The sequence below is a fragment of the Chinchilla lanigera genome, unplaced genomic scaffold (genome assembly GCF_000276665.1).
Source record: "Chinchilla lanigera isolate Chin_1 unplaced genomic scaffold, ChiLan1.0 scaffold00113, whole genome shotgun sequence".
NCBI lineage: Eukaryota > Metazoa > Chordata > Mammalia > Rodentia > Chinchillidae > Chinchilla > Chinchilla lanigera.
In genome coordinates, this window is record NW_004955514.1 from 2097222 (window position 1) to 2111589 (window position 14368).

General features: G+C 59.0%; 1 protein-coding gene across 1 annotated transcript in view; it reads left to right on the top strand.

Annotated features, from left to right (window-relative positions):
* Rgs12 (regulator of G-protein signaling 12) overlaps positions 1-14368 on the top strand; it is a gene marked incomplete in the record, with an annotated part of 72840 nt that overhangs the window by 15647 nt on the left and 42825 nt on the right. The window contains 1 exon segment of the mRNA XM_013506795.1: positions 6786-6902. Within this exon segment, the coding sequence (XP_013362249.1) occupies positions 6786-6902 (117 nt within the window).

Consider the following 14368-nt stretch of genomic DNA (forward strand, 5'->3'; position numbering starts at 1 on the left):
AAGTGAGGCAAATTGGACAACAAGCTTAAATTTTGTGTGGTTTCCCTTATACAAGAAACCTAAAGTATAAAAAAAGCCAAATTAAAGTAGGAAATAGGAATTAGGAAGATAGATCAAAGGGGAAAGGAATCAAGAGATGGAGGGGCAGGGAGGGGAGAGGAAAGGAACTGGGGTGTGCCATGTACACGCGCCCCTCCACACACAGAATGTAAGCATTATAGACTGTGCGCTGTACTAATAAGGCATTCGAGCTGTGTAATAAGTCTGGTAATCCGATAGTGTTACTGTCCAGACCGTGCTGGTGTCTCACGGAGTGGAAGAATGAGATCTTGGCGAGGGGTGCAGCTCCGAGGACCGTGCGCTGGAAGCATAAGAAGAGAGAAAGCTCCTGGCGGGCGGCGTCCTCGTCCAGGGCCCTCACGTCCAGGCCAGGCTCCTGGCCATGGCAGGTCGGGTGGCTCCGTTTGGGTGTGGACAGTCCACGCTCCTGCAGGACCTCCAGAGCAACGGCACCGCCCACTGCTGACCACGCCCTGTCCGGCCCGGAGGGATCCCGCTGCGTAGTTAGGAGAACGGAGCACAGAGAGCAGCGGTCAGCGGCAGTGGTCACTTCCCTGTGCTGTCCCTGCATCCTGAGCTCGTGATCTCAGGCTGAGTTGGTCCCAGCCCTGTGTGTGCGAGGCTGCCCGCCCAACGCCGCCTCAGCCCTGTCCCCTGCCGGCCGCCAACCTCAGGTTGACTGGCCAGTGAATGCTCCTGTGCAGGACAGGCCCTGGGACCTTATCTTGGCTGCACCGGGCTTGCCCTGTTGCGTTTGTGTCATAACCATTTATAAACTCTCCAGAATGCTGTGGGCATTTTCATGATGATTGCATTTTAATCTGTGCGTGAATCTGGGAGAATTCATGTCTTTAGAATGTGGAGCTTTCCCGTGTGTAAAAATGCTATCTTTCTCTGTTTTGGTTTTCTCTGCTTTCAGCACGTTTATATAATTTCCTCCAAAACCACGTTTAGTTAGATGTATTTCTTTGTTATATTTATGCCTAAGTAGCTTACATAATTTTGTTGCTATGATAGTGCCTTTTAAAATTGTAAGTGAGGGGCTGTGGAGATAGCTCAGCAGTACAGCACCTGCCTGGCAAGCGTGAGGTCCTGAGTTCGATTCCTGGTACCCACAAAACATAATAAATAAAAATTGTAAGGAACAGCTCTTGCGATATCAAAAAGCACAGTTCGTTTGTGGCTTTTAATACCCAGCTGCCTAATTAAGGTAAGAAAGTTCCCTTCTGTTCTGTGTGTTAATACTTGTCTTATTATTCATTCATTTTAGCTCTTTTGATTATTTTGCATTCATTGAGGTCATGTGGGTTTCCTCCTTTTGATGCTAATATGGCAAATTGCAATAATAGATTTTCAAATATTAGGCCATCCTTGCATCCCCAAGATAAACCGAGGGCTACTCTTTTCATACCTTGGTGGATTTGCTTTGCTAACGTTATTTTGCAGAATTTAAAAATTTCAGGAGACTATCCTGTAATTTCTCCTCTGTCTGTGTTAGTCTGCCTTTGGTATCATGATCTTAGTCTCATAAAATTATAAAAATTAGTAGTAGAGTTTTGTTTCTTCTTTTTCCTCTCTCCCTCCTCTTTTTTCTAGTATATTGAATCTCTTATTTTAAAAAAAAATTGGCAGTGAGGCCTGTTCTCTCCGTTGCTGTCCTGGCAAAGCCAGCTTCCTCTGAGGGGCGCTTTCTGTACTTTTGAGTAGACATCTGCAGTCCTCCGTGTTCAGGGTTGTCACTAGGAGTGGCACACGCTTGGATTTCATTTTCCTGGCCCAGTTTGGGGTTCTGAGACCTGGAGAGTAAGCTCAGAGTGCTGCCTCGTTGGCCTTGTCTGGGCTGGAGCAGAGCGGTGGGCCTGGCCCTGGGCGTGCCGTGGCTCTGCAGATCTCTGCGGACCAGGTTTCCGGCTTCCTCCCGTCCCGGGCCTTTGTTTTCTGCTCTGCTTTGTTTTCAGCTCCTGGGTCGCTTCCTCATCCCACCCTTCCTCTGCTGCTGTGGAGCTCAGTGCTTTGCTCTTGTCTTCACCGAGGTGCTGATGATATCAAGCGCTGCCGTCCTTCCCGATGCCTCTCCTTTCCTGTGAACTGGCCTTTCTTTCGAGGAGGCGGCCCAGGCTCTCCTCCGTCCTCCCTCCGAAAGGTGATGCACTGTGACCAGCAGTCCTTCAGCAGCTGACATAAGTCATGCCTGGCCACTTCTGCAGGTTTTTCCCATTTATGTCTGAGGTGGAATTTTAACGATTCTTGAATCGTTTTGATGTGGGCTCAGAATTCCTGCTATGTGGAGTTTGGCCAGGTGGGACCATCGCCATGGCAAAGCCCTCCATCCCACTGGGGCCCCGGGCCTCCTTCTTGCCCTCAGAGACACTGGTGTGGTCCCTCAGAGGTCTGGGTGCCAGAGGTCTGGGTCCCGCAGGGCCACCGAGCTGGAGTGGTGCCCTCCTCCCCCCTTGGGTTTCTGGGTGGCCGCTGCTTCCTCTGTGATTTCTCTGGGTCTCCATGCCTCTCTTCCTCCAGCTCTAGCTAGGGCAGTTCCTCCTCTTCCTCTTTCTCTGGAACCACTGGGTTCTCTCTGCCAGCTGCCATGTGGCCTCTGTCTGCTGTGTGGGCGCTGCCTAATATGCCAGGAGAAGCCAGCCATCAGCTTACTCAAACTTCTCTGTGCTGCTGTCCAGGAAACTTGGGAATGGTTTGGCTTCTAACCTAAATTCTCTCTCTGTCTCTCTCTGCGATGCTGGGGATTGAACATGAGCTACATCCCTAGAACCCCTTATTTTGAGACAGAGTCTGGTTAAGTTGCTGAGGTTGGCCTTGAACTTGTGATCTTCCTGCCTCAGCCTCCTGAGTAGCTGGGATCATAAGAGTGTGTCAGTGGACCTGACCTTAGATTGTCTTTTGCTTAGAGTTCATTTGTCTGTAAATGCTGAGTACATACTTTGCACCAGCACTGGGGGAGGTGTGGGGTATGGGGGGAGGTGACAGGGACAGATAAGCCTGCCCTGTCCTGCCCAGCTTTGGTTTAGCTTGAGAGTGTTTGGTTTGGCATTTTTAATTGTAGTGATGTGGGCAACAAAAGAGAAAATACCTAAGTTGCATTACATCGAAATTTAAAACTTTTTACTACAGGCCACGATCAACAAGGTAAGGCGGCAGATCACAGAATGGGGAATACACGGGTGACGTATCTGATGTCGGTTAGTGTCCAGCGTGTGTAACGAGCTGCCTGCGTCCTCAGGAACAGAAAGGCGGACGACCCGGCTAAAACACGAGCAAAGGGTGTGAACAGACATCTCTCCAGGAAGACATGCCTGGGCCAAGACGCGCGAGCAAAGACGGGAGACGCCAGCGGCTGCTCGCACGCAGTGCGCGTCCGCTCTGCAAGACCTCCCCCATGGGGCGTGGCCTTCGGAGCCCAGGCAGTGACAGGGTGTTGAGGGTGCAGAACGCTGGAGCTCTGTGTGCGGCTGGTGCACTGTCAGCTGGCCTTGCACCCTGGGAGTCAGTGTGGCAGTCCTTAGAGCGTGACTGGGCCATCCACCTCTGGGATCTCGCAGAGGTTGGAGAGCGGGGACTCAGGTCTGTTCACAGCAGCGTCACCCCCAGAGCCCAAGTGTGGGGCAGCTCAGTGTCCACTAACGGAGGGATCGAAAAGTAAGGTGTGGTCTCCTCACACCGGGGAGTATTACTCAGCCTTCTAAAGGAAGGCTGTTCTGACCGTGCTGCCTCTGGGATGAACCCTGGGGACATGGCGCCAAGGGGAGTCAGTCAGCGGCCTGAAGGTAAATACCCTGCGATTCCAGTCCGATGAGGGCCCGGAGACTCAGAGCAGCCCTGAGGGTGTGTCCGGGGTGGGAGTTGGCATCTCCTGGTCCAGAGCTGCAGTTTGGAGGCTGGAGGTTCAGGAACAGTTGGGTCCGCGGTGCTCGGCTCCTCGGAGCTGGTTAGGCCCCGTGTTCTGTGCGTTGGAAACTTAGATGTGCGATGAAAAGTCTTTGTGTGGGAACAGAGCACAAGCTGCGCTCATCCCAAGCCACTGCCCCATGACCTTGAACATGACCTTGCCTGGATGGTGTCCTGCTCCAGCCCTGACTGCAGTGACTCCAGGCCCTGCACCCCGGGGGTGGGGGCAGCATGGTGTTGGTGAAGGGGGAAATTAAAATTTTAAATAAAAGCCTGCCCAGAATGTTTGCCAAGACCGAGCAGACATGTTACCAGGCCGCCTGGTAACAGAACATTTCTTCCTTTGTGTAACCCTGGTCTCTACTGCCTTTGTATAATTTATGACCTTGCAATGTAACTTAAAATGTAGCCGGGCATGGTGGTACACCCCTGTAATCCCAGCACTTGGGAGGCTGAGGCAGGAGGATCATTGCGAGTTCGAGACCAGCCTGGGCTCCAAAGTGAGCCAGCCTGAACTGCATAGCGAGACCCTGTCTCAAAAAGACAAAAACAAAACAAAACAAAAATGTAATAGGGTATTTCTTGCTCTGTATAACCCATGCTTTGTGTAACTGAGCCTTACAATGTAGTTTGAGATGTTCAAACTCCTTCTCAACCCGATGTCACCCAGCGCTCCAGTCATATGCGCCGGATCTGCCTCTGGACCCGCCCCTTCACTTTCCCGTTAAAAGCCCGAAACTGGCTCTTGGGGAGAGATTAGTCAGAAGCCCACGGTGTAATAAAGTGCCTGCGAAAGCTCCTCGGTGCCGTTTCTTCCCCTTTGGTCTGTCTTCTGTGACACAGGGACCGAGTGAGTGGTCAGGAGGTCAGTGCCCGGGCAGTGAGCAGGGGTCAGCAGACTAGGCTCCACCCTCACCCCTCCCGCTTCCAGGGGGGCCGGCCTCTCTGGGCCTCGTCTGTAGGGGACACACCAGCGACAGGCCGCCCCGGGAGCTCGGCTGCACGCCTTGGCCCTCGGTGTCTCTGAAGCAGCTGGCCACGCGCAGGCTGGCCGCAGCCTGGGTGCCTGACGTTGCGCCCTGCGTGGCCCGCGGGCCCCCGTGCCTTTGCTGCCGGGGCCGATGAGGGTTGGGGCGTGGGCTGGGCTGCTGGCACCTCTCACCTGCGTGTTCGAGGGGAGCTCTGCAGCGCGGTCACCCGCGGCTCCCTGGCACTCATGGCGGGCCGGCAGGGGGCGCTAGAGCACACAACTTCCTCTACTGCTCTTGGGAAGCAAACGCTCCTGATCCTCGAGAGTATTCCTGGGATCATCCGCGTCTGTTGCTCGAGTTGATCTCGCTCTTTGTGGGAGTGCTCTCCTGTCCGCTTGATGGTCGCTTCTCCCTCCCTTACACATCCCCGTCTCACAGATGTCTGTGCACCCTGGCTGTGCGGCTTCCTTTCTGCTGCCCGCCCCGGCGCCCCGTGGGAGAGTGCCCAGAGCTGGACTGCAGCCCCCCTGCGGCTGCACAGGCCCCGCTGGGCACCTCCTCGCGTGCTCGTGGCAGGCACCAGTCCTGGGCACGGCAGCGCTGACCGGTGCAGGGAGGAGCCTGTGTCTCCTCAGCGCTCCGGGCTGCGCGCTCACTCCGTGCATGTGTCTGTCCGCTCCTGCTTTCCCCGGCTCAGCTCACAATTCCTTAGCAGCCGCCGTCCATCGGAGCCTCGTGCCCCACCCTGCCAGCCTCCCTCAGGTGTGCCCGCACAGCATTTTACCAGCGGATGTGGGGCGTGTGCAGGGCCGGGCTGGGCTGGCGGCGCGGACAGGAACGGGCTAGGTCCTGAGGGGTGGGAGCTCAGGGCCGAGGTCCTGGTGGAGTGTGCTGGTCCGGGACTCTGGCGGGAGGAGGTGGGAGGTAGAGGTGGGTGAGTGTGGGCTGTGGGAGCTGCACCTGGGGGGATCCCAGGGCTTAAGGGTGGGGAAGCCGGGTCTGCGTTGTGCTGGGGCAGGGAGCACCACAGCTACGCTTGTGGGACTCCAGTGCCAGTGTTGCTTCCTCACCGTCCCTGTCCCCAGCAGGGGTGAGCGGCCAGGTCCAGGGGCCAGGATGTCACTCTGGTGAGCTTCCAGAGCCTGAGTTGTTGGAATTGCTGCAGGTTTCCACACAATGCCCAAGGTCGCTCTGCTGGTGGGAAGAGCTCGAGACCCCTGGGTAAACATGTCGCCTCCTCATTTGGGACGCGGTGGCGTTCACAGGCTAGGACCCAGCTCGCCAGCCTGCAGCCTGCACTCTTTAAGACGCAAGGTTCATGTGCTGGACCAGCTCGGGCGGGTGCTGGGGAATGGGACTAAGTCCGTCACTTCCGGGAGGAAGTACCACAAGTGTCTCAGTGGCCAGTTACTTCTTGTCAGCCGATTTGGAATCCAGACGCCAGGGTGATGTGTAGGGGCCCTGCTTTGCTGAAACGCGGATAAAGCTGTGGGAAGGACAGCCTTGCTGAGAGCAGCCTCTCCCTTGACAAGGGTCACCCTTCCCGTGCTTCCGCACGGTCAGGCGCTGCCCCTCATGCTGTGGTCACAGCCCTTCGAGCCGGCTGCGGGTGGGTTCTGGGGTTCAAGTGGAGCTGTAGGCGCTGCCCGGGCACATGGCGGGTGAGGGCAGCACAAGTCCCCAGATAGCTGGGCGACGCCTTTTTGCAGTTTTGTGCTTTTTTATCGTGTAAATCCACCTAACATAAAATCCCTCCGGGATGGCTGCTACCCTGGTTTTCCTTCTCTTTCATGGGGCTGCACGCCCGAGACTCCGGGGGACAACCTGACCCCTCCTCTTCTTCGTGTTTAGGGCTCCAAGTTCGGGAGGGGAATTGGACTTGTGCAGACGTCTCAGCGCACCTCTGCCCGAAGATCCTTCGGAAGGTCCAAGAGGTTCAGCATCACCCGTTCTCTCGACGACCTCGAGGTAGGTCCGTGCCAATTTTTCCTTCTCTTTAAAGATGCACCACAGCCTGTGGGCCAGCTGGTTCCCTGGGCTTCCTGGCACCGCGGCCCCTGTTCGCCCCTCGCTGTGTCTGAGCCCCGTGCCGCCGCTAGGGGACGCTGTTGAGCCTGGGAATCCGGCAGTCCCAGCAGCTGCCGAGCTCTTGAGCCTTTCCGAGGATGGGGTCCCAAGGGGATCGCTTTGCCCGGCCCTTTCTTCTGTTTCCTTTGAAGAGTAGATTTTACTTTTGCAGCAGTTTAGGTTTGTAGAACTGAGGTTCAGGTTTATAGAAAGCTCGAGCCCAAAGCCGTCTCCGTGGCCCCTGGTCCCCGCCGCTCGCTCTCGGCGTCCTCGGAGGGTGCGGATGCGTCACTCGGGACTTCCGCCGCGCTGTCCCTTCGTCAGGTGGACCTGTGTACAGCGACACGCGCCTGCCCTGCGGCGTCACGCTGAAGACTCTGCGCGCCACCTGTTCAGCCCCTTCGCCCACTGACCTTTTACCGGCCCGTTTGTGTGTGCAAAGTGCCGGCGAATGCTGTGTGCCGCCTGCCGCTTTGGCATGAGAGCTGCTGTGCGCTGGAGCCCAGCCCTGCCCTTGCTCCATGGCACAGCACAGGGTGTGGTCCCGCTGCACTGACGGGCTCGCAGGGAAGGCGGACACACCCGCAGAGGGCACATGCAGGCGGCCGGACAGGATGGTGTGGATGTTCTTGGAGACGCGAGGGCCGGGTGGTGGACGTGGCATCTGCCTGCTGGTGGGGTGGGCACAGGCTGCCAGCTGCCCTGCCTGCTTGGTCCCCTGCTAACTGTGGGCACGTTAGGGCCGTGCACGCGTGTTTGGGTTGGCTAACTGCACCTCCTGGGGGCAGAGGCTGCCAGGCGTGGCCCTGCTGGGCTGTGGCTGTCTGAGGGGCTGCAGGAAGCTTGAGGAGGAGGCGCTGGCTGGGGGTGCTGGGTAGGTGGTGGGCAGAGGCCAGGCAGTGCCCGAGTGTGTGGGGCCTGGGAGCCCTTTCTTCTCTCACCAGTGTTCAGCTGGTGATGCTTGGTCTGGGATGGGAGGTGGGAGACTGGGGAGGCCCTGCTGGGGGAGGTTTGGGGCCGTGGCCTGCCTGCCAGAGGCTTCTTGTGCTTAAGAGCAGAAAAAGCCAGGCCCTCGCACTCGAATCTGCACGCGGCGTCTCCTGGGCAGCTCTGGGGCTTCCATCGCAGACCTTTTCCCCATTCGGCTGTGCAGCACTGCTCAAGCCCTGGCAAGCCCTGGGCAGCGCTGCATGTGCAGGGCCTGGGTCCCCCATGGGGAGGAGAAGGCCGGGTCAGCTGCTTCCCGCAGCTCCCTTCTCGCAGTGTGGGGGCCCAGAGGCAGGCTATGTTCCTGGCCCTGAGGCCCTGCCGTGGCTGAGAGAAGTGAGGGCCTGGGAGGCCTGGTCAGGCGGGCACTGGGGCTGCGCACTCTCTCTGAGGCTGCGCGGGGTGGGGAGACTCCGAGTCTGGGCAGCTGGAAGCCCGTCCCGTCCCGTCCCCAGAGCTCGCAGGCCCACGCACCTCCCGCCTCTCACTACCACAGGCTAGCTGCCTCTCTTTGCCAGGCTCTTACTTGTTGTGGTCGGTGGGCTCTGGCTGCACCCTTTCCCACAGCCCTCTTTCCTGAGGACCCTGGCCCTCTGGCCGCAGCAGGCGCCCAGGAAGTGCCTGCTGTTGTCGGCCAGGTGGTGGCTTCACCCCACCCAACCTTGCAACATTACCTGGGCACTGTCCTCTACCCCTTGGTAGTGGTGTGGGAGGGCAGCTGAGCGTGGGTGGAGGCCTCCTCTGTGCCCAGGCTGCCACGTGGATGACCCCAGGTGCCCATAGGGAAGGCGACAGGGGCAGGGGGCCTGTGGGGCTCGGACTGCGCTCCCGGACCTCAGTGTGGGGCAGTGCTTGCGGCTCCTCATTCAGAGCCTGTGCTGGCCAGGAAATGAGCAGGGTGGCCTGGGGCTGGGGCTGTCACCTCGCCTCCTCGCTGCCTGCTGCAGAGGAGGAAGAGTAAGCGGAAGGAGAGGCGGGCGGGCTCAGGGTGAGCTCACCAGCCCCACAGGCTCGGGAGGGAGGAGACCTGCGCCTGGACTGCGCCGCCCCTGCGGGTCGTGGTGCTGTGTAGACAAGCCGGAATGTGTCTCTTCCTCCGTCCTTGACTGTACACACTGGGATGATTCAGATGAGGCACGTTTGGTGCTGAGTGGTCCTGTGGGTGTTGCCAGCAGAAGGATCGCCTGTGGTCCCCCGCTGTTGTCAGGGTCTGGGGGGCCCTGTGGGGCCAGGATGCTGCTGTCCCTGCTCTGATCAGAGGCCACCGTGCCCCAAACTCAGAAATCATGAAGGGAAGGAGCCAGGTCTCAGGGCCTCAGGGCTCCATTGCCCCAAGAACTCCCTGGCCTTTGGAGGAGCTCCCTGTCTTCCTGTGAGAGTGTGTGTGTGAGGATGGAAGGGGCCGTGGTGGTGGAGCCTCCTCGGAGGGCATCAGTGCGGGCCGTCAGAGCCCGCTCCTGGGGTGGCCTGCTGGGCGGGAGGTGTACCGGGCTTGTCTGGGGCCAGCAGCCAGGCGTGTGCGTGTATCCCCAATGCCTGTCTCCCTGTCTTGGGTGTGGCTCAGACCAGTGCATGGGCAGGCCCTGCCAAGGACAGGAGCTGAGGCCATGGCAGGCCACAGTGTAGCCACTGCTTCCGAAGCGGTGAGGGCAGAGGCAGTGCCACCTTCAACAGGGCTAGCTGAGTAGGGGACAGTGGTTGCCTGGTCCTTCCTGCCCTGTCCTCCTGGGGCCCGAGAGCTGCAGAGAGCGGCTCCCTGGTGTCTCCCCTGAAAGTCCCAATCCCTCCCCGCCCCCTCCCTGGGGTGCTTGGTGGAGGTGGCACTGGCTCTGTCCTCCACTGCTGGTGCCAGGCCTCTGAGAAGGGTGATGCCCCCTTGGTCTGTGGCCTGCACCCTGGCAGGAGGCACTGCCTGTCACAGTGTAAATCGACCCATGCCACCCCTTGGGTTCTGCTGGTGGGGTGTCCAGCTCAAGATCGGGCAGTTCTCCCTCAGAAAAGCCCAGCGTGTTGCCAGCTGGTGGCCCCCCAGCAATCTGGAGTACCCAGAGCCCCTCAGATGGCCCCTGCTGCCCAGTGTTGTCAAGGGGGCTGGCAGTGCTGGGGTCCCCAGTGTTCACAGGAGTCAAGCGACCCCAGGCTGTAGAAGCCACCGCCTTCTCTTTCCTTCTTCCTTGTGCAAGCCGGGACCGTCGCAGTCCCTCCCTCTCAGGTTGTTCAGATGCCGGGGACGACGTGGAGGGTTTCAGGACTGTGCCAGGTCCCGCTGGCTGCCACGGAGGAGGCGCGTGCAGATGGAGCAGGCCCAGAATAGCTCTGTGCAACTGTAATTAAGGTTGCGAACCACACCACGCTGCTCAAAAACAAATTCCCTGCAGCTGCTGTGCTGACTGAGAAATTGCCCCTATCAGCTGAAGTGTTATTCTTGTGATTTGGTAGAGGAAATACTTTAAAAATGATCTCACAGCGTGATTTATATAAACGGCTTGTTTTCTGTGTATGAGACGATTGGGAACGAGTCTGAGTCCCCGGCTGACCACAGCTTCCTTCGTGTCGTGTTGCTATGGGTGACGAAGGAGCACATGGAAGCTGGTGGAGGCGCCCGGACTTTGCTGACACGCACAGGCATGCCGTGGCGTCGGAGGGTGCGCTTTAGATCTGGGCGCCTGGTGCGGTACCCCAGCTTTCTTGTCTTAAGATGAATTTGGAAGAAGGGTCATTGAATGAAACGGACGCTTGCCAGGAGCAGCAGGTGAGTCACCGCAGTACTGGCTGCGCTCCACAGCCTGCTTTCGGAAGGCTGGTGGCTGCTCCAACCGCCTGGTGGGGGGCGCGCTGGGATTCCGAGTGCTTCCCCGCGTCTGAGCTCTGGGGCTGGGAGCAAGCAGCAGTCAGTGCCGGCTGTGGGACCGTGGCGCCAGGCCCAGCGCAGGGCTGTGGGGCTGGGTCAAGTCCCAGGTTCCACCTCGCCCTTGGGAGCCCAGGCCCTGGAAAGCACCCACATTCTGCTTTCCTGTGCTGTAGCCATTCTGACAGGTTGTAAAGGTCTGAGGTGATTTGGTTGAAATATTACTTTTCAGCTAGATAATACGTTCAGACCAACAACATTCGGAGTTACTACTGAGAGTTTCCAGTTTTAAATGTAATGAGTTGGTTCTGGTGCATGTGCATCCATATGTAATGCCTAGAATCATAGTTAATAGTTTAAAAGTAAAAAGAGCAAAGGATAATTTTCATTTTCCTTTTGTGGCGGAGTTGTGTTGGTGTAAAATAAAGTCAAGTTTAGATTACATGCTGACGGGGGTCACGCGTGGCTCCGGGGCGCCCGTCTTAAGTGCATGCTGCTCTGGCAGTTGCGGAGTCGTCCTGTTTCCTGCATGTCTAGTTCAGCTCTGCTGCAGAGAGCTGACGAGAAGCTGGGAGTTCGGGGACAGCGGCTTTGGGTGTTGAGAGTAAGCGGCTCCCTCTGTGGGTGGGAGCTGGGCAGACAGGGTGGGGAACAGCGCTGGCGGGGTGCTCCTGCCAGTCCTCTCAGACCAGGTGGGCGGAGACCGAGGGTGGGGCCGCCCTGGCCCCGCAGCTGTCTGCACCCACTTTCACTTAACACTATGTGAAGGCAGGTTACACACAATTTTGTTTTTTATTCTGAAAAGAAACAAAACAAAACAAACAAAGCTACTGAAAACAGCCTTTGTATTTTCCTGTGGTCCGGACTGACTTCTCAGCCAGCAAATGCTGAAACCAGCAAGGACGTTGTTCATGTGTGTGAGAGCCTGGTTGACGTGGTCTTCCATTCCGGGCAGGCTGTGAGCAGCTCTCATGGTCTGCTTCCATGCCGTGCCAGGAGGCTGGTCGCTGCCCCCAGCCCACCCTGCATGGACCACAGGGAAGGGCCCTGCACTGGTCCCAGCAGGGCTCGCGCAGCTGTAGGGGCAGGGAAGCGGGGCAGAGGGACCCTGTTCCACAGCCCACTCCTCACAGGCCAGCTCCAGGTCCCCACGAGTTTCCCCTCCCTTCCTCTGAGCTGCACCTTGCTGGTCTCTAAAGTGGGGGTGTGGAAGAGCCAGGGCCCCGAGCAGTGCACACGTCACTGAGCTCAGCCTTGCTCGCCTGCTGCTGGGGGTGCAGGTGCCCCAGGTCACAGCCCCCAGCACCCAAGTGCAGAGATGCCCGACTTCCTGGGCCTGGTCCTGAGCCTTCCTCCAGTGGGACTGTCCCCAGGAGCACACAAGGCCCGGTGGCCAGGGACACTGACCGCAGCTTCCCCATCTGATGTGGGCTGAACACGAACATGGGCCAGAAGAAGAACCGTCGTGTGTGTAAACCACGCCAGCTGGGTGTCACACTCTTGGGCACTAGGAAGATCCCGCTCAGGAGATAGTAAAGCTCACCGCCCAAAAGAAAGACGAATCATCAGGACCCCCCGCCCCAGGCTGTGTGGCTGCCTCCTTGGGAGCCCCACTGGTGTGATCGGACCATGCCCTGGGTGACTGGGCTCCACAGAGCTCAAGGTCCACAGTAAGCAGGGTCACGGCTGGCACAGGGGCTCCTTTGCCCCCCTGGGCTCCAGTCCTCACCTGCAGATCCAGGGGCAGCACTGGCCCTGCAGTTGGTGCCGTGGTGGGGGTCGTGTGTCGGTACGGTGCTTCCGTCACCCTTGCCTCCTCGCCGTGTCGGACGTTGGGCCGTGTACTCTCGAGGGAGTGTCCCCTCATGTCCTCCGTCATGACTTCCCAGGGATTGGGAAGGACCGGGGGCAGCTGAGGTGAGGCGGTGCTTGTGACTCCTCACATGCTGGGTTCTGATCAGTAAAATTAAGATTATCGTTTAAAATCGAAAGCCACCATGCTTTCCTGGGCAGCATGGAGCCCAGTGTTTGGCGGGCGTTGGCCGGGACCTTGTGGCTGGCCCTGGAGGCTGGAGTCAGGCCCAGACGCAGGAGGAGACGAAGGAGGAGCTTGGGCTGTGGGGAGACTGACCTTGGTGTCAGGGAGGCCGGGGAAGTGAAAGGGTAAGGAGGAGGGGGCAGGTGTGGGAGGCGCTGGGCACTGCCTGTGACGCTCTGGCCACGCTAGCCCGAGCCCGCCCTGTGCCCACTGGTGGAACTTTCCACCTTCTGCTCCCTCATGGATGGCTGAGGATGTGTGAGCCGTCGGGAGCTGGGTGCTCCTCTGGTGTGAGGGCCAAGGCTAGGGGCAGTGGGGTGGACGGCATGGACTCTACGTGGGGGCTGTAGTGGCGCTGTGGCTGGGGGTGGCTGTGGGGGTGAGAGGAGGAGGCCAGTGGCCTTCCAGGGTGACGAGCCTAAGGACGTCTGCCTGGTGCTCTGGAGCCTCTGCAGGCTTCGAGTCTGTGCATGTGATTGGGTTTCTCTTTTTCAGCCCAAAGGAACTGAGCTCCTCTGTCACCAACCACTGCTCCCGGTACCCCCTGTGCTCAGGCTGAGCCCAAGGCTGCTGCCAGGCCCACCCTGGGGCGGCACCCCAACTGCCCACGTGCTGTCAGCACAGACCTGGGCCAGCCCTGAGCTGGAGTCACTTGCGTGCTACCCCCCTGCCGGGTCCAGGCCCTCCCCGTGCCCCTGCTGTCCCTCAGGCCTCAGTCGGTCACCTGCCCACCTTCTCATCCATTCCATCGCAGGAAGTGACAGCCTGTCCTCTGGTTTCTGCCTGACCTCACTGGCAGTGTCCATCTGCATCCCATGGCCCTGACCTCAGACCTGTCCCTGACTTGACTCGTGCCCTGTTGCCCCACTTCGCTCCGATGCCAGTCCTGCGCCCAGAGGCTGTGGGCCTCTGGCGGCACCCCTGTCCCCTGTGCCCCAGCCTCCTTGGACAGGGTTGCTGAGCTGGGCTGCCATGAGCACTGGCTATGTGTCGGGCATCTCAGCGAGGGCCTGGCATGTTGCATGTAGGTGCACAGTGACGTTTTGTGTGTGGGTCGGGGCACCCTCAGCTTGTGAGTCCCTGCACCCCACTACCACAAGAGCCTGGGGTCCTGCATGGACCCAGCCAGTGCCGCTGTGAGGGAGGCAGGAGGCCAGCCTTATGGCAGGGCTTCCGCCCCAGGATCTGATGGTGCAGAGGCTGAGTGCTGGGAGCCGTCTCCCTGGGTGGGGCTCCCTCGGGGAGACCACAGGAGCCGCTGCTTCTGTGAGCCCCATCCTGCGGGTGGTTTGTGTTGTGCTGGGCTTCGAGTCGCAGCTGCCCTGTCTGTCTGTGGACCCTTGTCCCCTTGAATGGGGCAGGTAGCAGGGAGAGGACTGCAGCCCTGGCTCCAGCTGAGCACTAACTGCGGCCCGAACCGGCGCTGTGAAGTCAGTGTCATGCCAAGCTCTGTGCCGAGTGTCACAGTGCCCCTCTGGACCTGAGATCCAGGTG